This window comes from Conger conger, chromosome 10 (assembly GCF_963514075.1).
Source record: "Conger conger chromosome 10, fConCon1.1, whole genome shotgun sequence".
Lineage (NCBI taxonomy): Eukaryota > Metazoa > Chordata > Actinopteri > Anguilliformes > Congridae > Conger > Conger conger.
The window spans coordinates 5357829-5380540 of record NC_083769.1 but is presented as its reverse complement, the minus strand read 5'-3'; the positions used below and the strand labels follow the sequence as shown (position 1 = coordinate 5380540).

At 45.7% G+C, this 22712-nt stretch overlaps 1 protein-coding gene across 2 annotated transcripts; it reads right to left on the bottom strand.

The window, feature by feature from the left end:
• Positions 1 to 12762, bottom strand: LOC133138594 (FYVE, RhoGEF and PH domain-containing protein 2-like). Of its 2 annotated transcripts, none has more exons than XM_061257490.1 (17): positions 12546 to 12762; positions 12180 to 12238; positions 10198 to 10441; positions 9266 to 9355; positions 8779 to 8927; positions 7736 to 7892; positions 6165 to 6303; positions 6011 to 6069; positions 5216 to 5362; positions 4616 to 4708; positions 3653 to 3732; positions 2933 to 2963; positions 2679 to 2777; positions 2094 to 2228; positions 1629 to 1772; positions 555 to 692; positions 1 to 367 (listed from the first exon to the last, which is right to left on the bottom strand). In XM_061257490.1, the coding sequence occupies exons 1-17, from the start codon at positions 12573 to 12575 to the stop codon at positions 173 to 175; spliced, it is 1989 nt and encodes a 662-aa protein (XP_061113474.1). In that variant the 5' UTR covers positions 12576 to 12762; the 3' UTR covers positions 1 to 172. The 2 variants fall into 2 exon arrangements, 1 of the variants encoding a protein (XP_061113474.1); XR_009709754.1 differs by having other exon boundaries at positions 239 to 367; positions 555 to 688.
• Positions 12763 to 22712: the final 9950 nt, after the last annotated feature.

Sequence of the window (22712 nt, the reverse complement as noted above, 5' to 3'; positions counted from 1 at the left end):
TTGTAGTACAAAATCTTTATTTTCATAATTTAATTAATATTTACAAAATGATTTTTTTTAAACAACGACAACTTTACAAACAATTTTGAAGTTATGCATCAGGTACAGACAATTACACCAGTTAGTCACAGCAGTAGTAATTGGTAAAACAGTGGAAAGACTCTCGATCAGCCTACAGACCGGGCTCCTCCCCATTGGCCACCCGATTGATGACCTCAGCCCAGCGGTCCCTGAGCTCCTCTGATTCGGCCAGGAAGGTGAAGACCTGCTTTGATTGGCTGAGCTGAAAGGCACACTTGTTGTCCCCTACAGAGTGAGGCTTCACTCGATAGCCCAGCAAGGGGATGGTGATCTGAGCCTTTACATCCTGGAAGCAAAACAAGGTGAAGGACTCTGCATTCTCATTTCCCACCAATGGTGAACACATGTATAAGCTCCACACCAAGACACAAGGTCAACAGAGAATATCTGAAAAGCCTCCTGATGATTTGACATTTGTGCACTAGAAGGGGCACCGATTAGTGACAGCGAGCGAGGGAAACAGCGCCCCCTACCTGTGGCGCTGCGTACATGTACAGGATGAGGGGCTCGTCTCGGGCGATGACGAACCAGCCCCGGGTCCTGCTCGGCCGGTCCACCAGGGTCAGGAAGCTGCACATGAGACTCCTCTCCGACACCTCGCCAGCTTCTTTCTGAGCCAAGACACAAGTCAGCAAAATCCCAGCCTGAAAGAACAGCCCAGAGTGTGCCCAGAGGGCCCCGTCTCCCTCTCGTCACAGGCAGACGGGCTGTGAAAACTGTGACTGAGCAGAACTTCACAGGAGCTCTACAGCCAAATGACTCAATGCCCCACTATGAGGTCCATTCACATGTATCCAACTCAGATCCTGGTAATCCATCCAATCATATATGCAGGCTGCACAGGACCTACAGGAACATGGGCACATAGACGCCAAGCAGAAACACCCAATCCAGGCCATGCAGGCAGGCACTCAAATGCAGGTGTGCAAATACACATTTTAAAGTAATTTTACCCTTACATCATACCCCCAGCACCCCTCTCTCACATCATACCCCCAGCACCCCTCTCTCCTCTCTCACATCATACCTCCAGCACCCCTCTCTCACATCATACCTCCAGCACCCCTCTCTCCTCTCTCACATCATACCTCCAGCACCACTCTCTCCTCTCTCACATCATACCTCCAGCACCACTCTCTCCTCTCTCACATCATACCTCCAGCACCCCTCTCTCACATCATACCTCCAGCACCCCTCTCTCCTCTCTCACATCATACCTCCAGCACCCCTCTCTCACATCATACCTCCAGCACCCCTCTCTCCTCTCTCACATCATACCTCCAGCACCCCTCTCTCACGTCATACCTCCAGCACCCCTCTCTCACATCATACCTCCAGCACCCCTCTCTCCTCTCTCACATCATACCCCCAGCACCCCTCTCTCCTCTCTCACATCATACCTCCAGCACCCCTCTCTCACATCATACCCCCAGCACCCCTCTCTCCTCTCTCACATCATACCTCCAGCACCCCTCTCACATCATACCTCCAGCACCCCTCTCTCACATCATACACCCAGCACCCCTCTCTCCTCTCTCACATCATACCTCCAGTATCCCCTTCTTTCTCTCCTTCTCCTGTCCGTCCGCCTGTCCCACCAGGAGGTTGTAGCAGGCTCTGCAGACGCGGTTGACCTTGTTGTCGTCATACTGCAGCGGAGCCTTGAAATCAGAGCATTTCCAGCACACCACCTGCCAACAGAGGGAATTATGGGTAGAGTGCTTCTGTACTTTGAAATGCACATCTTTAAGTGGGAGAATGCACGAGTCAGTGGACAGAAAGCAGTGGGACACGCTGGTGTATGTAATGAGGGAGTGTGGGGCTCCGTGGCTGAGTGCTGGGCTGCGGTGCGCCCCTCCCCAGACCCCGCCCCCTCAACAGACCAGGCCCCTCCCATGATCCCGCCCCTCCCCAGACCCCGCCCCCTCAACAGACCAGGCCCCTCCTCAGATCCCGCCCCCTTCGCAGACCCCGCCCCCTCCCCAGACCCCGCCCCCCCGGGCAGGACTCACATGTCCGCAGGCGCGGCAGTGGTGTCTGCGGCGGATCAGCGCGTTGAAAGTGTCCCCGCAGCGCATGCACATGGACACCAGGCTGTCCCGGATCCACTGCGGGGCACGGGTCCCCAGCTCCTGGCTCTCCAGCACCTGCACGCGCACGCACACGCACGCACGCATACACGCACGCACATGCACACGCACATGCACACGCACATACAAATACACACACAAACACACAAGCATGCATCCGTACACGCGCACACACACAAACACACACACACACACACAAGCATGCATACAGACAGACACACATATACACCCACACACACACAAGCATACATACACATGCACACGCGTGTACACACGCAAGGCAGGCATGTGCACACACACATACGCACGTACACAGCAGGCATGCACACACAGTCTCAGTGGCAATAAACAGAACTGAAACAGAGCACTGTATTCAAGGTCTCAGAAAGTGTCTTGTGACCAAGATGGATTACAAGAGACTGCTCACAGTAAATATCAAGCGCAAACTGCCACCTTCAAAGCTAGAAGCATTTAATTTGACGTGTATATGCATTACACGTGACTCACAGACACCTGCTGCAGTTCCTGGTTCTGGCTGCTGGTGGCACTCTTGCTCTTGAAGCTCTCTGAATTCTTCTCATTCCGCTCAATGGCATTCCCACAAGCCTGGAGCAGAGACACAACACAGCAGGACACGTTCCCCACACAGCAATGAAATGTATAATGTTGAGTAAAATACAGGTGCAAGTGCGGTACAGGATGCACCATGCCCATGCAGGACGGTATTTCTGAAGGAACAAGAGGAGACCAGACAGCATTACCTTAATCCAGGCCTCCATGTCCGTCTGAGACCTGAGGGAGCACAGTCGCCCAATCACCACTTTGCTCTACTGAGACATGAGCTGACACCATGACCACTCACTACCAGACCTACAATTACCTTTCTACGCTTTACTGAACTTGTGTGGTGTATGTAAAAGCCTTGCCTTCTGGTCCTCTTGGTTGGCTCAATTGCACCGGGCAAGATCAAAACGAGCACAGAAAAGTGTTTGAATCCAGAATGCCAAATGCTCATAATGTCAAAGAATTTTGAATGCCATGAAAACATATAGCAAACTTATCCATGCAGGATTGTAGTAAGAGGCTCACAAATTTAATGAAAATTGCAAGCAATTACATGACAGTAACAGTCAGTAAACTGGTGTAGAGTAAAAAAATAAAATAAATAGTAATAATAATAATTTTATGGTGAGACATGAAAGGTAAGACCTGAGGGTTGCACTAGAGACCAGACTTTTTATTTTTATTTATTGTTTCTTGTTGATTTTCTAGAAGCCCTCAGTGGTAATCATTCCATGCCTGCCCCACTCCCCCCCACCACCCCACCCGCACGCCCCCCACCACCCCACCCGCACACCCCCCACCACCCCACCCGTACACCCCCCACCACCCCACCCGTACACCCCCCACCACCCCACCCGTACACCCCCCAAGCCCCCACCCACCCCCCTGCCCCCACCCACCCCCCTGCCCCCACCCACCTGGCCTGAAACTCTAGGGTGCGGGTCGTCCCGGAAACCAGGAAGCAGTGCGGAATCACGGCAGCGTTCAGCTCCTTCACCTGCAGATCCCACAGAACACGCATCAGCGCAGTGAACACAGCCTCAGATCCCACAGAACATGCATCAGCGCAGTGAACACAGCCTCAGATCCCACAGAACACGCATCAGCGCAGTGAACACAGCCTCAGATCCCACAGAACATGCATCAGCGCAGTGAACACAGCCCAGTGAACACAGCCTCAGATCCCACAGAACATGCATCAGCGCAGTGAACACAGCCCAGTGAACACAGCCTCAGATCCCACAGAACATGCGTGAGCACAGGGCAGCACACGGGCATGTACGCAGCACACCAAAATCACGTCCCATGTGCAGGGAGTAGAGGGGTAGAGGGGCTGTGTTGGGGAGTGTAGAGGGGCAGTGTTGGGGTGTGTAGAGGGGTAGAGGGGCAGTGTTGGGGTGGTGTTGGGGTGTGTAGAGGGGTGGTGTTGGGGTGTGTAGAGGGGCAGTATTGGGGTGGTGTTGGGGTGTGTAGAGGGGCAGTGTTGGGGTGGTGTTGGGGTGTGTAGAGGGGTAGAGGGGCAGTGTTGGGGTGGTGTTGGGGTGTGTAGAGGGGTAGAGGGGCAGTGTTGGGGTGTGTAGAGGGGTAGAGGGGCAGTGTAGAGGGGCAGTGTAGAGGGGCAGTGTTGGGGTGGTGTTGGGGTGTGTAGAGGGGTAGAGGGGCAGTGTTGGGGTGGTGTTGGGGTGTGTAGAGGGGTAGAGGGGCAGTGTTGGGGTGTGTAGAGGGGTAGAGGGGCAGTGTAGAGGGGCAGTGTTGGGGTGGTGTTGGGGTGTGTAGAGGGGTAGAGGGGCAGTGTTGGGGTGGTGTTGGGGTGTGTAGAGGGGCAGTGTTGGGGTGGTGTTGGGGTGTGTAGAGGGGCAGGCTGCTCCATTCTCGGTCACCTGCATGCCTTCTATGTCCAGTCGGTGCTTGATGAGGAACTTGGCTCCAGTCAGGCTGAATCTGGGCACGCAGTAGAGCAGCATGTTGCTGAACTGCAGGGAACAGGAGGACAGAAATGTGCATCATTTACTGCAATCCCATCCCATTTTGTTTCAGGCAATTATACCGGACTGTGATCAACACTAGCTGACAGAGCTGTAACATATCGCTAATGGGACAGTTGTAACTGAAATTCATAGGGAAACTCTGTGCCCGTAGAATGGCCATGATGCAGCCGAGGGGCCAAGGCCATACCGTCTCAACAAGGACTCAAAACTTTAACAACTTTGTGTGTCAACTGTATCGACATCATCCAAATTTTAATGGTCAGATGGTGCTAACCAGGATGTCACGTGTTCCTGTAATCAGTTCCAGGTTCTCAGTAAAGCACAGAAAAGTATTTGAATCCAAAACATTGAGGTCTGGTGTCAAGTCAGACAGCAGCTAAGCCCACACCGTATTAGAGAGCCTGATAAGGGTTACACTGGCAGAACAGTTGTATCCAGTGTAGTTGGGGACTGAGCTAGGTCCCGGCGGTGCAGTACAGCAGCGTGTCTCACCAGGAAGAGGTGGCTGTCTTTGCGGGTGTTGTGGCGGAAGGAGATCTTGATCAACGGCCCCTCCCTCAGGAGCCGGTTAGAGGGGTCCACCATCTCCCCCTCCAGCCCCAGAGTGGAGTACACCTCCCAGAGCTTCTCCAGCCGCTCCTAACGCAGGATACACACACACAAACACAAACACACACACACACACACACACACACACACACACACAAGAGAGAGCAGTTTGAAATTCAAGGGTTGAGTTTTAGTTTCAGCAGGCCTTTGTGTGAGCCATAGCTTGAATGTATTGGACACAAATTTGGCGGTGACCCCAGACTGCATTTTTGTGCATTCAGCTTGCTTCCTCTTTACTGTGAGCTGTGAGCATTTTCAGTCACTCATTCATTTCTATTTTTATCTTTGCGACTATCCCAGTGTACTCACGCAACAGAGCATCGGCAAAATACAGAACGGCTGCTGCAAGTTCATTTTTCCAGATTAGGAAACAAGAGGTTAACCTGGCCAAAAATAAGGCAAAATGAGATTGGTCAATCCAAAATGGAGAAGTGTTACTTGTGTGTTGACTGTACTAGCTCTCCTGCAGCCCAACGTGACTTTCACTCTCAGTCACAATGTAATCGAAAGGTGAGCACAATGAAGCCAATGTGACTCCCACAGAATTCATATGGACCAATCAAACTGCACTGCTGCCAATGAGAAGGAGCGGACAGCCAATGAGAAGGAGACATGGAATCAGGTGCATCTCCATATTACAGTCAAACCAGAATTGGGTGAATCTCCTGGTTACTGTACCATGTCTGCAATGGCCTCATTGGAATGCTTTGCTGCTTCAAAGATGATCTCCAAAGATTCTGAAAGTAACCCGTGAAGGAGAGACATATCAGGTAAAGAAACCTTTGGTGAGCTATGGATCACTAGTGTTCTGTGGGAATGAGTTTGTACATACTCTCCGCTCCCTCTCGGTCTGGAGAATCTTCCGGAAGTTTTCTCAGGTAGTCTTTGAGCAGCATTTCATAGCGTGGGACCCTCTGCACTGGCTCCAGCATGTGATGCTGCAATGTCAGATTCCCACTCTCCTCCCTCTTCTGCGGAGTAAAGTCAGTTTTACAATGCAGCTCACACACAGCGCTCACACACACCTCCCGCTTTCGCAGATTACAGCAAGTGCACCTTACACACAGTTTACCTGTACCCACAGCATACACTGTACACAGCTCAGACAAGGTTCCCATCACTGTACGGCCCTGCTCCCTCATCTGCAGTTTAAAGCCCATCACACAATCCAGTTTACACAAGGTTCACACAATCCAGTTTACACAAGGTTTACACAATCCAGTTTACACAAGGTTTACACATCGGTGATGCAGTTCAATCACTGAGCCCGCTGAATTTCTGTAAGACATACAGTACTGTGCAAAAGTCTTAGGCACCTGTATAACATTCTGTACAGATAAGATTCTTTCAAAAATAATTCAATGAAAGGTCCTAAATAAACATACTATACATTTTATATTACATTTTAGTAATTTGGCAGAATAGTTCAACTGAATCAAATCAATATTTTTTGTGACCACCCTTCTGCGTTAAAACTGCATCACTTCTCTGAGATATAGAACTGCAGGACAGGGTTGGCTAAGTCAATCAGCAGGGAGGTTGTTCCAAGCATGTTGGAGAACTTGCCACAGTTCTTCTGCAGAATTTGGTTGGCTCCTTGCTTCTGCTCTCAGCCTTGATCAAGTTTATGTAACTTTTTTTTAATACAAAAATGTCTCTGGAAAATTAAATATTTTGTAAAATGAATATGTGGAAATCTCAAATGTGTTTTTATACAAGCACACACAAAAAAATAATCATTTTTTCCCGTTGCTTCAGACCTGCTCCATGTTACTGACCTGGCGCAACATCCTCTCAGAGTGATGAAATGCCCCAGAGAAAATGAGATGTTATCTTATTCATTTCAAATTTTACATTCATAACAAGTGCCTTGCTTCATGTGATATTGCTCAACTAATTTGAAATCTGAACTGCTTGTAGGTAATACTTTGCAGAAGAAGAAATCACTTGCTCACAGTGTATGTGACCTTCATGGCACATGAATGGCTTTGCATAACATGAACGTGGGGAGGTAAGAGCAGTCGCCTGGCAGTCGGATGCTTGCCGGTGTGACCCTGCCCTGGGTTTGTTGAAGCGTCCCTGAGCAAGACACCTAACCCCAAAATACTCCTGATGAGCTGGTGGTGCCTTGCATGGCAGACAATCACCATTGGTATGCAAGTGTGTGTGCAAGTGGGTGAACACAAAGCATCAATTGCACAGCACTTTGGATAAAGGTGCTGTATAAATGCAGACCATTTACCTTAAAAAGAGAACATCTCACCAATTTTATAGCACCCTCATTCTCTAGGACAGATCTTACCTGCTGAGATCATGCAGACTAGGACAGATCATACCTGCCGAGATCTTGTCTACTGGGACAGATCTTACCAGCTGAGATCTTACCACTGGGACAGATCATACCTGGATTTCCAGCACCAGCTCCTCGAAGCGTGGGCTCTTCTCCATCCAGGTGTTGATGAGCTCAGTGGCGCGGTCAAAGGCTTTGACATATTCGCCGTACATCTTCAGGAAGGGAGCCACCTTCTGCAGGACGTCTCCGATGCCAGGGTTCTCCCCCCTGAAGGAGACATAATATCCACTCTTTCATCTACTGTGTCTACACAGAGTAGAGCTTCATAATATCCACTCTTTCATCTACTGTATCTACATACAGTAGAGCTTCAATGATATAAACCTCCACAGTACTGGCTACTGGTCAGAACAGGTGTGAAACTAGAAGTAGCATAAGCAATTAAACCATATCAAACTTTGCATCATTAAATAAAGAAAATAAAGTACTAAAGGTACAATAGGTAATACCGTTGTTTTAAAATATTGTGACAAGCCCATTGAAAATCCTCCCCTATCATCTGCCTATGTTTATAGTCCTTAAATTCGGGTTTCAAAATATACAGTTGACAGACCGACACTGCACCAAAACATTGTATAACTGTACAATAATTCAAGCTCATTGGTTGAAAATTGGTTCTAATCGCCACAGCCAATGGCGGTTCAACATCAGCATGTTCACAGAGAACGGGGTTGGATAAACAGTGTTGCTGTTTGAGGGTGTTTGTTGTTGCAATATCTCTCTTGACCGTTGGAAATCTGAAATGACCCATTGTACCTTTAAATGGAAAGAAGTTGCAGTTTCCACTGACATTAAGTTCTTATCAAGATTAGACAAATAGACTAATACTAAAAGGAGCATGTCTCTAATACTAAAGAGTACAGTTGGAAAAATCTGTGTTTAATATAAAGGAGGGCCCAGAACAAACCTAAACAGTTAACATAAGATGCCACAAATAGCAGGCCATTGAGGTGCATCGTTAGGAAAGCTGACATGGAGAGGGGGGAAGTGAGAGAATCCTAGTTAACTGCATGATGTCACTTTCAAGGCTCAGGACATTTCAGAGTCATAAACACCCCGCGTTCCCATCATGCTTTGCGTCTCGGAGGCTCACCACTCATCCATGCGCCTCTGCAGCTCTGGCAGGAGGAAGAGGCTGTGGAACTGGTGGATGGAGGAGATGTTGGAGAAGATCTGCCGCACCACGTCCTCGGGGAAGGCCCCGGAGGCACGCGCCTCCTTCAGGAGCTCAGAGAAGAAGACCTGCAGGGAGTCAACCGAGGCCACGCTCAGAACCGTGAGCCTGGGGTAGGGGATCAGCAACCTGCTGATCCTCATAGACCAGGGATCAGCACCCTGCTAGTCAGCCATCCATTTGCCTTGAGCTTTGGCTCAGAAGTAAATGCAATTAGTTTTCTTACTTCACAAGGCCTAGCAAATTGAGCAATCATCGAAAGCATTTAACCTTTAAAAAATGTCTTGCATTAAATGATTTCAGAGCAAATGCCCCAACAAGGAAGCCACAGTCCTGCTTCTTCCTCCACAGTAAAACCAGTGATAGTTGGCAGGTTGAAGACTCCACTAGTCTTAGCAAATTCTACCTGGTCCAACAGGTGCAGTCGACTGACGTACGCCTTCTCAGTCTCCAGCAGCTCGTTGGCAATCTTATACAGCTTCTCGTCATTTCTCACCTGGAGACAGAGAGACAGCATCATGAGTTCAGCCACATAGAGCTCACACACACACACACACACACACACACACACACACACACACACACACACACACACACACACACACACACACACACACACACACACACACAGCGCGCTCACACACACACACACACGCTCACACACACACACACACACACACACAGTTTGTGTCAGTTTAATGCAGATTGCAAACCCTATGGGCTTTCCCTATGGGTCCTTGTGTGAAGTGCTGCCCACTGCTGTTTACCAGATTTACAGCAATAACAGGGCTGTACCCAAATAAACCTTCTGACTACTGAGTCCTCAAAGAACACGCTGTCTACTAAGCATACTGTATACCATTTAGTCCATTTTTAGTATGCAGTGGGCAGTAGGTGAGGTGAGGTGGGGTGAGGTAGTCAAAAAATATCCTCAATACCATTTTCAAAAAAAACTGTTTAAGTGTCTCCCTGATGCAGTCATGCTCACATCTTACCGTTGTTATTGCTGAAAAAAGGGGAAGCAAAGCTGCACGTGTGAACAAGACACCTAAACCCCTAAATGCTCCTGACGAGCTGGTCGGTGCCTTGCATGGCAGCAAATCGCAGTTGGTGTGTGAATGGGTGAATGAGAAGCATCAATTGTACAGAGCTTTGGATAAAGGCACTTTACAAATGCCAATATTTACATTTACCATTTAGATAGGTATAACATCCTGGGATTTTAAGAGCATTATATTTTCTGAAAATTTAACTTTATTCTACGGTCTCATCCAGGGTGCACAACACGTACACTGAAGCGTGTGATTCGGACACGACCCGGCGTAGCAAAGCGCACACCTTGTGTAGCCCCTCCTCCTCCTCCATGAGTGGCTCAGGCAGAGTGGGTGGGGCCGCTCTCTGAATCAGCCTCTTGGTGCAGGACCGCCTCCTGAACGACTGCAGCCCTCTCCACTGACAGTTAGCGCCCCCTACTGGCCCGTAGTCCGTCAGCTCTCTGTAGCTCTCAGAGGCGGGGTCCGGGGCGCTTGATGGCTTCTGTTCTCCGAGCTGCACCTTCTGTAGCCATTCCTTTCCCTCCAAGCTGCAGAACCAGCAATTAACAATGTTGAGCGTCTCACGCCACACAATGTTGAGCTTCTCACGCCACACAATGTTGAGCGTCTCATGCCACACAATGTTGAGCTTCTCACGCCACACAATGTTGAGCGTCTCATGCCACACAATGTTGAGCATCTCACGGCACACAATGTTGAGCGTCTCACGCCACACAATGTTGAGCGTCTCACGGCACACAATGTTGAGCGTCTCACGGCACAGAATGCAACCAAGTGCTGCTGAGAAGAACCCTACATTACACCCATTTGGAAGCAGACCTGGGTCAAATACATATTTATTTTGGATTAAAATACTATGCTTTCTATGCCTTACTGCCCTGAGACTAGTGTATCGGAACCTATGGAATGCTATATATAAAATACAGAAAGAGCAACCGGTCATCTTGGTTGGCTCAATTGCACCAGGCAAGATCAATTGAGCACAGAAAGGTATTTGAATCCAAAACGAATACGTATTTGATCCAGTTCTGTTTGGCAGCCAATCTCATCCAGAGGAACTTAGAAAACAAACAGTGCATTCAACAGGTTTGTAAGAGTAGCACTATAGAAAAGGACAGAGAGCCAGTGTAAACAATACATTCAATAATCAGTTAAAACATAAGGAGAGCAAAGCAAACTATACTGATACACTTAATCCAGCCATCTAATCCAGTATTAAACAAAGTGCTTCAATTTGGAGGAAAGGTGAAAAAAAAAAAAGGTGGTTCAGGGAAACGTGGACAGGTGTGAGATGGTGTGAGGAGAGGTGAGGGGTCAGGTGGTTAGGTGTGAGGTGGGGTGAGGTAGTCAGGTGTGAGGAGAGGTGAGGGGTCAGGTGGTCAGGTGTGAGGTGGGGTGAGGTAGTCAGGTGTGAGGAGAGGTGAGGGGTCAGGTGGTCAGGTGTGAGGTGTTCTGGATGTAGTCTGAAGAACGAGGTCTAAAGTCAGAATCTAGAACTTCCATTAAAAAATGAATTCAGTCTAGACTCTGAGAAACCCTTGTGCATTGACTACAAGCCAGTGTGCCAGTGCACTCACAGACAGTGACAAATTAAATCCCGATGTGCATCACTGAGTCGCACTGATGACGAAAGAGGGCCGATTTACTGTCTCTATTCTGCAGACTCTCATCCACAGCAGCATGCTATTTTTGCTAAATGAAATGTTTTATAATATAGAGCCCTGATAACCTTCTATGAGACACTAAACACACCTTCCTGTAAAGAATCTACTCATAACAATATTATCCATTCACTATAATATGGTATCACTTCCTACATTGTGTCAGGAACATTCGCTATGTATTACTTCTGTGTAACTATTGAAAATGCAACCAAAAACTAAGGGTAATTCATTTGTGAGAACTTTTAGTTAATCTTTCTAATGAGCAATAGAAAAGAAGGTAGGTTCTAAATATAATGGTCATCGTTCAGAACCGGTGAACAATTGGGAGCTTGACAAGCGGCAACTCGACAAACAGCAGAACAGGTATTGGAATCTTAGAGCATGAAGAGAAAATGCCACAGAAAAAGTGCTTCGCAATTAAAGACCGTTATGCTTTCTCACTTTAATCTGCACCCAGCGGATGTAAATGAAGAGCATTGTTCAATTGAATTAAAACATGACCAAGCTGAACATGCACTGTAAACTCTAGTCCTTAGAATAGGCGACACGTTTCATGGAAACTTCCCTCGATTAGCAATAAATAAATAAATAAAATACCAACCTTCCACCTTCGAATTTTGATATCATATCGTGAACGCTCAGCCGACGGATCATGGATTCCTCCATTCCAAACAAACCAACGATGCGCAGCACGAAAACATACAAATGGAAAGATTAATTGTACACCTTGTAAACCTTTGTACAATGTACAGACTGAAATACACTGCGATTTACTTTCAACTCTAGCTAAATACCAAACCAAAATGAGGAAGGAACTGCTTGAGGAACCTCTAGAGAAGCAAATCTGAATGTAGCTACAGTAACACGATCTGTTTATGTTCAATTATCACACTGCACGAAATGCAGAACGTGCGGATTGTTTGGTGCTGTGCATGGAGTTATGACATAAGGAGTTTATGCTACTCACCGGCACTCTGAAGACCGTTTTAAAATTCATTCTGACGACATGCAGATAAAAATGACCAACGATAGTTATTGTTGACAAATCATCTTTGTTTATGACTGGTTAGTGATAAGAAACCCGTTATAGGTAGGACAGCTATGCAATTTAAAAACACACGCTTTACAAAGACAATATGATTGTAATGTCCCCACTACACGTTAGTACAACCATGTTCTGTTGTGTAGAGCCATCTACTGGCCATTAAACTTAATATAGCCTTTTACCTCGGCCGACACAGCACAGGTGCGATCAAATCGGACCCGCCCCTTATCGTGATCTTCGAGGGCCGTATCCGAAACAGCTTGCCAACTGTGGCATACATAAATTGAGTACACTGATGAGAAGGTAATTGAGTAAGCGAGAAGTTTCTCTAAATCTAGTGCACTTATAATTCTCGGATGATATAGACATTTCCATGGTTTCGCTGAGTGTGTGCGTGCCCGAAATGTGCACTGTCCAATGTGGCGGGAATAAGACTTGAACCCTTGTAATAAACATCACCAAAAAAATGTCTCTGCCTCTGTGGGACCTCGTAAAAGGAGTTATTTCTGAAAAGTATTTTCCTACTACACCCCGTAAATATGTATGCAGTATAATCCAGGATTTTAAGGACACTATATTGAGAGAAAATGTTGACTACTAAACAACTTCGTCATCCGAACACATACTATTGCCTATTAAATTAGAATTGACTAATTTACTACGTATGAATATAGTACACAGAACATTGTTTATATGTTATTCACAGTAGGCCTACAGCATACCAATTTCCATGATATTTTCTTTGGTCATGCTCATCCTTATGGATTTCATTGTAGCGAGACAAACATAGGAGCAGGGAGCCGAGTATCTGCCTCGGCTCCGTCGTCTGCACTGGTACCATAGATAGTGCAATTCCACTGAGTGAGGTCATCTATTGGCGCTTCGCCTGCAGCTGTAGCCGTAAATCGTCACTGCGGCACTATAGCCACCAGGGGGCACCACATTGCTTCAGTCCTGCCACAGACCTGCCGCATGTAGAACGTCTGTTACCCGGTCCACTCCACTGTCGCGCTTTCTCTTTTTTCACTTCTGTACAAACCCTGCGTACAGTGTGTGAATATCAGTTCACAAGTTTAAACTGTTCCCTTCAAACAGCAAGAAACAACTGGAATGCATTTAATTTTGGACAACCAATATTACAATTTATATGTTCCTGGAAATAGTTCTGTTGAATAGTGCTGTCATTATGTACTATGGCAGGGGTTCACATACACTCACAGAGCACTTTATTAGGTATTTATTAGACTTCTTTTTTAAACTTCTACTGTTGTAGACAATCCATTTAGAGTTATGATGTGTTGTGTATTCAGAGATGCTCTTCTGCATACCACTGTTGTAATGTGTGGTTATTTGCAATACGATCACCTTTCTGTCAGCTTTGGCCAGTCTGGGCAGTCTGCTCTGACATTAACTTTTCATTAACAAGACGTTTCTGTCTGCAGAACTGCTGCTCACAGGAGCAGCAGTTTCTGAGATACTCAAACCACCCTGTCTGCCACCAACAATCATTCCATGGTAAAAGTGACTTAGATCACATTGTTTTCCCATTCTGATGGCTGATGTGAAAATTAACTGAAGCTCCTGACCCATATCTACATGATTGTATGCACTGCACTGCTGCCACACAATTTGCTGGTTAGATAATCACATGACTAAGTAGATGTACTAAAGTAAAAATGTTCCTAATAAAGTGCTTGGTGAGCGTATAGTCACTTTTCCTTGTAGATTTGTCGCCTTAGGCCAGGGGTGGAGGGCAGGTTTTCATTATAACCAACTACCTTAGTTTGTTTTCTGACAATTCTATAAACTTTGCTGGTTCACTCCTTTAGTGGAGCACAGTAACATGTTTAGGATACACTTCTGTAGCTGGTGCTCATACAGATCAGATATGATTGAGCTAATTAAGTCGGCACAAGATCCTGGAATGGATCGGCCCTTGCTGTGCACCCCTGTCTCAGACTTATCATCCACAACCCTAACAGATTTAGATGAACAGTGTCTTTATTAAAATGGTCATTTTAATTTGTTTTCAAAAAAACCCTCTATGATTAATAGGTTGTAGCATATATGCAACATTTTTCCTCATGGATTTCATGTATACTTTATAATATGAAAGTGACCATGAACATGATATGAATAACATGAGAAAGTTTTTAGTCCTTTTTTCATTTTTAATAGTTAAGCACAGATAAATAAATAAAAAAAGACAACAAACAAGTTTTAGCCTGACAAACATAAATATGTGACTGTAATTAGGGAAATATCCAAAATACATATTGGAAATGTTCTCCCATATTGTGTCATACAGTTCTCTGTTCTTCTGTCTTCCTCCGTTTGAAAGACTCTGCCATTGCAGTGTGTAAAGTAGTTTTGTATTTATTGGGACATTGGCATTTTGGATCCCTTGACTGTCATTCACGTTATATGTTTGACTTGAAGCATTTCAAATCAAGTTTTATTTTATCTGGGCTGGGTGCAATGTGCGTGAAATGTAGTAGTGTTACGTAATGTGTTGAGTTAGCGGGAGGCTGAATGCACGGGTATGGTTTTTGTTAAGTAAACCAGCTCAGGGAAGAGGAGGGCGGACATGCAGCATGCTCTTTAAACACACAGGGTCAACTGTTCTGCGGCTCCAGTTTCTCCTTCCGCTGAGTTCCCATAGCAACAATGGCTTTGACCGCGGAGCGACCCCAACGCTGTTCTTCCTGAAACCCGCCACTCCAAAGAAATGAAAACCAAAACAATCTGACCTCAGGTTCACTGTGCGGCGTGCCCCGGTTCACTGTCCCGTCAACCCGGGGCAGGAGCAGCTTCACCCGGATTCTGGATGAACACGGTGTTCTTCCCTGGTGTTTACTTTGAGTAGTATGTGTTCTCATGTCCCACTATGTGTGTAAATGTACACTTTTCAGACATGAGATATATCCCATTCTCCTCAGCATGGCTATTGATTTGCTCTTTGTCTCAGTCCATCTGACCCCTGGAAGTCTTCCCTGCTGAGCTGCCACCTATTCTGTATCAAAATCAAAATTAAACTACAAATGAGCAGTTGCATTCCAAACTAATTCCTCTTGTGTGTGTGTGTGTGTGTCTGTCTGTCTGTCTGTCTGTCTGTCTGTGTCTGTGTCTGTGTCTGTGTCTGTGTCTGTGTGTGTGTGTGTGTGTGATCAGATTAAAGTGATATAAGTGGTGGGGCATATTTATCCCAAATATGTTTTTCAATTCGTGTCTCGTCTTATTTATAGAAGTAATACTGCCTACGGTATCAATTATAAAAATATGTCTGATGAATTGAATTATGTTCAGACCCTTGAGAAGGCCAAGGGCTGAATGTCAGGTGGCAGCTAAATTGAAATAAGAGAAGATACAAAGTAAAATATATGTGTAGAAATTATTCCAATAAAATAATACCTTCACTCCTCTTCTTCAATATAATATTCAAGAATACATTATTCTGAGTATATTTTGTGTGTGTTTAGATAATATTTGAAATCCCACTGATTATACAGCAATATACAGCAATAACACAAGTTGTGGAAAGATAATGCATGCTGAGACATTGAAATTCATGAGATTTGAATAACTTCAAGCTTGCTCTGTAATCTGGTTTTTATAAAACTCTGTGGCCTCATCTACGTAAGAAGTACCGGAGAATCCTCAGGAATTCAATAGCAAAACATCACATTAGACTGCAGCACAAACAAATATGCACACACATACTGTACATAAACACACCCACAAACAAACACCCATACATAGACGCACAGAAACACAATGCAAACACAAGCACCCACACTCTCATACAGAAACACATACACAGAAACACACAGACACCCCCCGTGCACATAAACACACATCATAAACGTGTTTTGTTTTCATCGCTATTAATCATTCGCCAGCTTCTCATGAATCGCTCTGTAATGTTTCCCATTTCCTCCTGCCTTTGACAGCATGACTCGCAAGGGACTTTTCATTTCCTGTGTGCCAGTTCTGGACAAAGAAAACTTTCTTCTTGTTACCCAGAAGGCCTAGCGGGGTGGGGCACATTGTCCGACCCCCCCGTGTGTCCCTGGCTGTGAGCCAGCAGCCCATCCAAACCCCCCAGGGTGCCAGGGTGTGGGGGGGGGCAGGGCGTACGGGCCGTGAGGTCACATCACTGCACCGACACTCAGTCAGCGCAGAAAGAGAACCTCATTTCACAGAGCTCTGTGCTCTCTGCTAATGTGTGGACTCCAGACCTTCATACTGTTTTGTGATCTCGTCTAATGCAATTGAGCCAACCAAGAGGACCAGAAGGTGGGGTTTTGCGCTTTTTGGGAGTAACTCATAGGTTCCAGTACACCGGACAGCAAAGCTTAGAAAATAATTTGAATTCAAAACCATCACGTCTTTGACCCACGTCCGGTGGATTCCTCTGCATATTAAACCCAGTGGGAAGGCATGGACATGGGTATTTGTTTTTAATCTGGCTTTTTAAAAGAGGCGTGAGGAGGGCCGCACACTGGGGAAGGCTTCACAGGGGGTCTTGCTTAATTGTGTCTCATGCTGCGCTGGGTAAGAGGTACCCAGAGGTACACAGAGTCCCAGACTGCACTTCAGGCCCACGGTGTGATCATCCATCACTCCTGCTATGGGGGTAAGCCTCCACTGGGGCTCTGCGGAGGGGCACAGATCTTAATCTTAATTTTAGTTAAAACTTTTTCTACCTGAGTAACTATTAACTGGGTACATTTCCAGTCACTCCACCTTCAGCCACACCGATCTCACGTCAGCTTCCGGGAAGTTTGGGCAGAGTGTCAAACCAAAACAACTTTGGTTTGGGGACGCTTACCTGTAGCTGTATGCCAGTCTGATTTGATCCTCTGAAGACTTGGCCAGTGTTTCTGGCCAGGGGTTAACCCGCATTTACATTTACAATGGAGTCCTAAAGTCCGAGACCACGAGTGAAAATGCTTCCTAGTTCCTAGCATTTCCTAGTATAGTCCCCCTTTTGATTTAATGGCATCGTGCACTCAAGCTGGCATGGACTGGCATGTCATCCAAGCATTATTTGACAATGTTCCAAAGAGTATCTTGTGATGTTACTGAATGCTTGGCTTTTGTCAGTCTTCAATTCCCACAAAAATGTTCAATGGGGTCAAGGTCAGGCGCTTGTGGATTGCGCAACACTCCTTGCACAGACACACATCACACTGCACAGATCAGACAGCTGAGTGCACAGACACACATCACACTGCACAGCTCAGACAGCTGAGTGCACAGACACACATCACACATCACACTGTACAGCTCAGACAGCTGAGTGCACAGACACACATCACACTGCACAGCTCAGACAGCTGAGTGCACAGACACATCACACATCACACTGTACAGCTCAGACAGCTGAGTGCACAGATACACATCACAGTGCACAGATCAGACAGCTGAGTGCACTGACACACATCACACATCACACTGTACAGCTCAGACAGCTGAGTGCACAGACACACATCACACTGCACAGCTCAGACAGCTGAGTGCACAGACACATCACACTGCACAGCTCAGACAGCTGAGTGCACAGACACACATCACACTGCACAGATCAGACAGCTGAGTGCACAGACACATCACACATCACACTGTACAGCTCAGACAGCTGAGTGCACAGACACACATCACACTGTACAGATCAGACAGCTGAGTGCACAGACACACATCACACTGCACAGATCAGACAGCTGAGTGCACAGACACACATCACATCACACTGCACAGCTCAGACAGCTGAGTGCACAGACACACATCACACTGCACAGCTCAGACAGCTGAGTGCACAGACACACATCACACTGCACAGCTCAGACAGCTGAGTGCACAGACACACATCACACTGCACAGCTCAGACAGCTGAGTGCACAGACACACATCACACTGCACAGATCAGACAGCTGAGTGCACAGACACACATCACACTGCACAGCTCAGACAGCTGAGTGCACAGACACATCACACATCACACTGTACAGCTCAGACAGCTGAGTGCACAGACACACATCACACTGCACAGATCAGACAGCTGAGTGCACAGACACACATCACATCACACTGCACAGCTCAGACAGCTGAGTGCACAGACACACATCACACTGCACAGCTCAGACAGCTGAGTGCACAGACACACATCACACTGCACAGCTCAGACAGCTGAGTGCACAGACACACATCACACTGCACAGCTCAGACAGCTGAGTGCACAGACACACATCACACTGCACAGATCAGACAGCTGAGTGCACAGACACATCACACTGTACAGCTCAGACAGCTGAGTGCACAGACACACATCACACATCACACTGCACAGCTCAGACAGCTGAGTGCACAGACACACATCACACTGCACAGATCAGACAGCTGAGTGCACTGAGAGAAGTGGCAGCTGGCAGGACATGCTTAGGAGGAGCGCTCGGAACACTCCAGAATCAACAGAGAACAATTCAAGTTACACCAGAAGCCTATAAATATGAGTGGGACAAAAGGTAGAATAAGGGATGGAAATGTTACTCTTTTAGTTAGTATTACTTCAAAAAAAAAAACAGCTTGAAATAGCTGGCTGGTCATTTCAAACACGTGTGAGCGCAGTGTCTTACAGCAGGGGTGTTGTCCCAAATGCAGAAGCCCCTAACTGTTTTTATTGGTTGAATAGGCTGATGTCAGAGGAGACCTGTACCCTTTTCTGGACCCTGGAATAGTGTTCAGTATTTAGATTTATGTGGCGTGACTGGTCCACATAGCCTTCCTGGCCCTGGGGGTGCCATTTTGAGTTACCTGTGGGACTGGCCTGAGTAATGACCTAACTGAGACTCTCTACTGGTGCCCTTACCCACAGCCTCTCTAAATCCATAGGGGTGCATATGGGGGCAATGTTTTCTTCTCTGGGTAATTCTGGTATGATGTAGTTCAATTTCATTAAATTTAGTATATCTTATACTATTTTAAACTTCATAGCCATCCTAATCCATCTTATAGTAACATATTTGATGCCAATACTCCGTACTCTTAACGATCTAAAAGGATGAACTAATCTGAGACTTTTCATCAAAGACTAATAGCAGTGACGTAGAATTTTGGTTATTTGGTTTTTGGATTATTTGAGCAGGCACTTTGAGCAGGCACACACAATTGTCCTTTTGTCCTTAAAGGTACAATAGGTAAGATTGTTGCGTTAAAACATTGTTACAAGACAATTGTAAATCCCTTCCTGTCATTGAAAATCACTCACTGATTCACCCTAGGTTTGTGTTTATAATCCTTACATTCGGGTTTCAAAATATGCAGTAGTGGGCACTCTGTACCAAAACATCGTATAGCTGTACAAGCATTTAAGCTCATTGGTTGAAAATTGGTTCTAATGGCGTTTCAACGTCAGCGCGTTCACAGAGAAGGGGGTGGGATAAACAGTGTTATGGTTTGAGCGTGTTTGTTGCTGCAATTCCTCTCTTGACAGTTAGAAGTCTTAAATTACCTATTGTAACTTTAAGTCAACAAAAATATTTTATCATTTTGTTCACACCTCATGCCTATTGATGAAGCATTCAGATTACAGTCAGGTCCATAAATATTGGGACATCGACACAATTCTCCTCTTTTTGGCTCTATACACCACCACAATGGATTTGAAATGAAACAAACAATATATGCTTTAACTGCAGACTTTCAGCTTTAATTTGAGGGTATTTACATCCAAATCAGGTGAACGGTGTAGGAATTACAACAGTTTCTATATGTGCCTCCCACTTTTTAAGGGACCAAAAGTAATGGGACAATTGGCTGCTCAGCTGTTCTATGGCCAGGTGTGTGTTATTCCCTCATTATCTCATTTACAAGGAGCAGATAAAAGATCTAGGGTTCATTTCAAGTGTGCTATTTGCATTTGGAATCTGTTGCAGTCAACCCTCAACATGAGATCCAAAGAGCTGTCACTATCAGTGAAGCAAGCCATCATTAGGCTGAAAAATCAAAACAAACCCATCAGAGAGATAGCAAAAACATTAGGTGTGGCCAAATCAACTGTTTGGAACATTCTTAAAAAGAAAGAACGCTCAGCAACACCAAAAGACCACGGAAAACAACTGTGGTGCATGACAGAAGAATTCTTTCCCTGGTGAAGAAAAACCCCTTCACAACAGTTGGCCAGATCAAGAACACTCTCCAGGAGGTAGGTGTATGTGTGTCAAAGTCAACAATCAAGAGAAGACTTCACCAGAGTGAATACAGAGGGTTCACCACAAGATGTAAACCATTGGTGAGCCTCAAAAACAGGAAGACCAGATTAAAGTTTTCCAAACAACATCTAAAAAAGCCTTTACAGTTTTGGAACAACATCCTATGGACAGATGAGACAAAGATCAACTTGTACCAGAATGATGGGAAGAGAAGAGTATGGAGAAGGAAAGGAACTGCTCATGATCCAAAACATACCACCTCATCAGTGAAGCATGGTGGTGGTAGTGTCATGGCGTGTATGGCTGCCAATGGAACTGGTTCCCTTGTATTTATTGATGATGTGACTGCTGACAAAAGCAGCAGGATGAATTCTGAAGTGTTTCAGGCAATATTACCTGCTCATATTCAGGCAAATGCTCCAGAACTCATCGGACGGCGCTTCACAGTGCAGATGGACAATGACCCGAAGCATACTGCGAAAGCAACCAAAGAGTTTTTTAAGGCAAAGAAGTGGAATGTTAGGCAATGGCCAAGTCAATCACCTGACCTGAATCCGATTGAACATGCATTTCACTTTCTGAAGACAAAACTGAAGGGAAAATGCCCCAAGAACAAGCAGGAACTGAAGACAGTTGCAGTAGAGGCCTGGCAGAGCATCACCAGGGATGAAACCCAGCAAAGTTAAGTCTATGCTTTCCAGACTTCAGGCTGTAATTGACTGCAAAGGATTTGCAACCAAGTATTAAAAAGTGAAAGTTTGATTTATGATTGTTAGTTTGTCCCATTACTTTTGGTCCCTTAAAAAGTGGGAGGCACATATACAAACTGTTGTAATTCCTACACCGTTCACCTGATTTGGATGTAAATACCCTCAAAATAAAGCTGAAAGTCTGCAGTTAAAGCACATCTTGTTTGTTTCATTTCAAATCCATTGTGGTGGTGTATAGAGCCAGAAAGATGAGAATTGTGTCGATGTCCCAATATTTATGGACCCGACTGTATATCTGACACATAGCAAAAATATAATCTGATCAACTGTCCAACTTTGGCCAAAAGAAAGTTTGTGGTGAATCACTGGAAAATAAATTGATTGACATTTGACTATTTTCATGTTCCTCTGTATATCTCACATGGTTAACTTGATGTAAAGTTTCCCTATATTCGCTAAAAGAACACTGATCTGAGTAGACTCCAGTGTCTGCGCTTTCACCAAACACCCGCTACACTTCATCGAATATAGACTAAACCCAGCCCTTTCAGCCATGCCATTCACATATTTAATCATGTGTCGCCGTTTTCCATTCTATTGAAATAATAACGTAGCAAAGGGTACCAAACATTATCCACACAAATAGGATCATAGAAATGTTAAGTCTGGAACCCCTGTACTGTGCAGTCTTTTCTATTCCCTCTGTGGCCTAGCTAGATTCATCTGGCCTGTCCTGACGTTCTGACTCTGCCTCTCCATCCTGCATGAGGTGTGGTGTGCTATAGTAACGTGAAAAGGAAAAATAAACAATGACGTTTAAAAAACCGACAGCTGCTGCTTTAAACGTTATACAGTAATGGCACTTTATGGTTTATTTCTGGCTGTACGTGTATATTATCAACAATGACACACACAGCATTACAGGCATTGAAAGAGTCTAACAATAACTCCTGTAATGAACACCTTCATTGTTGTTTCAGGAATGAGACCGAGGGACTATTTCCATCAGTGCATACTGCACCCAAACTGAGCATTATAGGCTAAGAGTTTCCTCAAAGCCTGAGGTAGATGATTTCACTGAACAGAACAATGGCACTGTTGGTCAAGCCCATCATGCTTGCTGTTATAGAACTTGACTTTTTTTGCGCAGGAGGACAATTTTAGGGATT

Excerpts from the sequence above, each read along its gene's own strand:
- LOC133138594 (XM_061257490.1), bottom strand. The coding sequence starts at position 12,575 with ATGAATTTTAAAACGGTCTTCAGAGTGCCG. Across the intron at positions 7,893-8,778 it reads CAGAGGCGCATGGATGAGTG|GGGGGAGAACCCTGGCATCG; the intron begins GTGAGCCTCCGA and ends TGTCTCCTTCAG. Across the intron at positions 2,964-3,652 it reads ACCCTAGAGTTTCAGGCCAG|GTCTCAGACGGACATGGAGG; the intron begins GTGGGTGGGGGC and ends GTGCTCCCTCAG.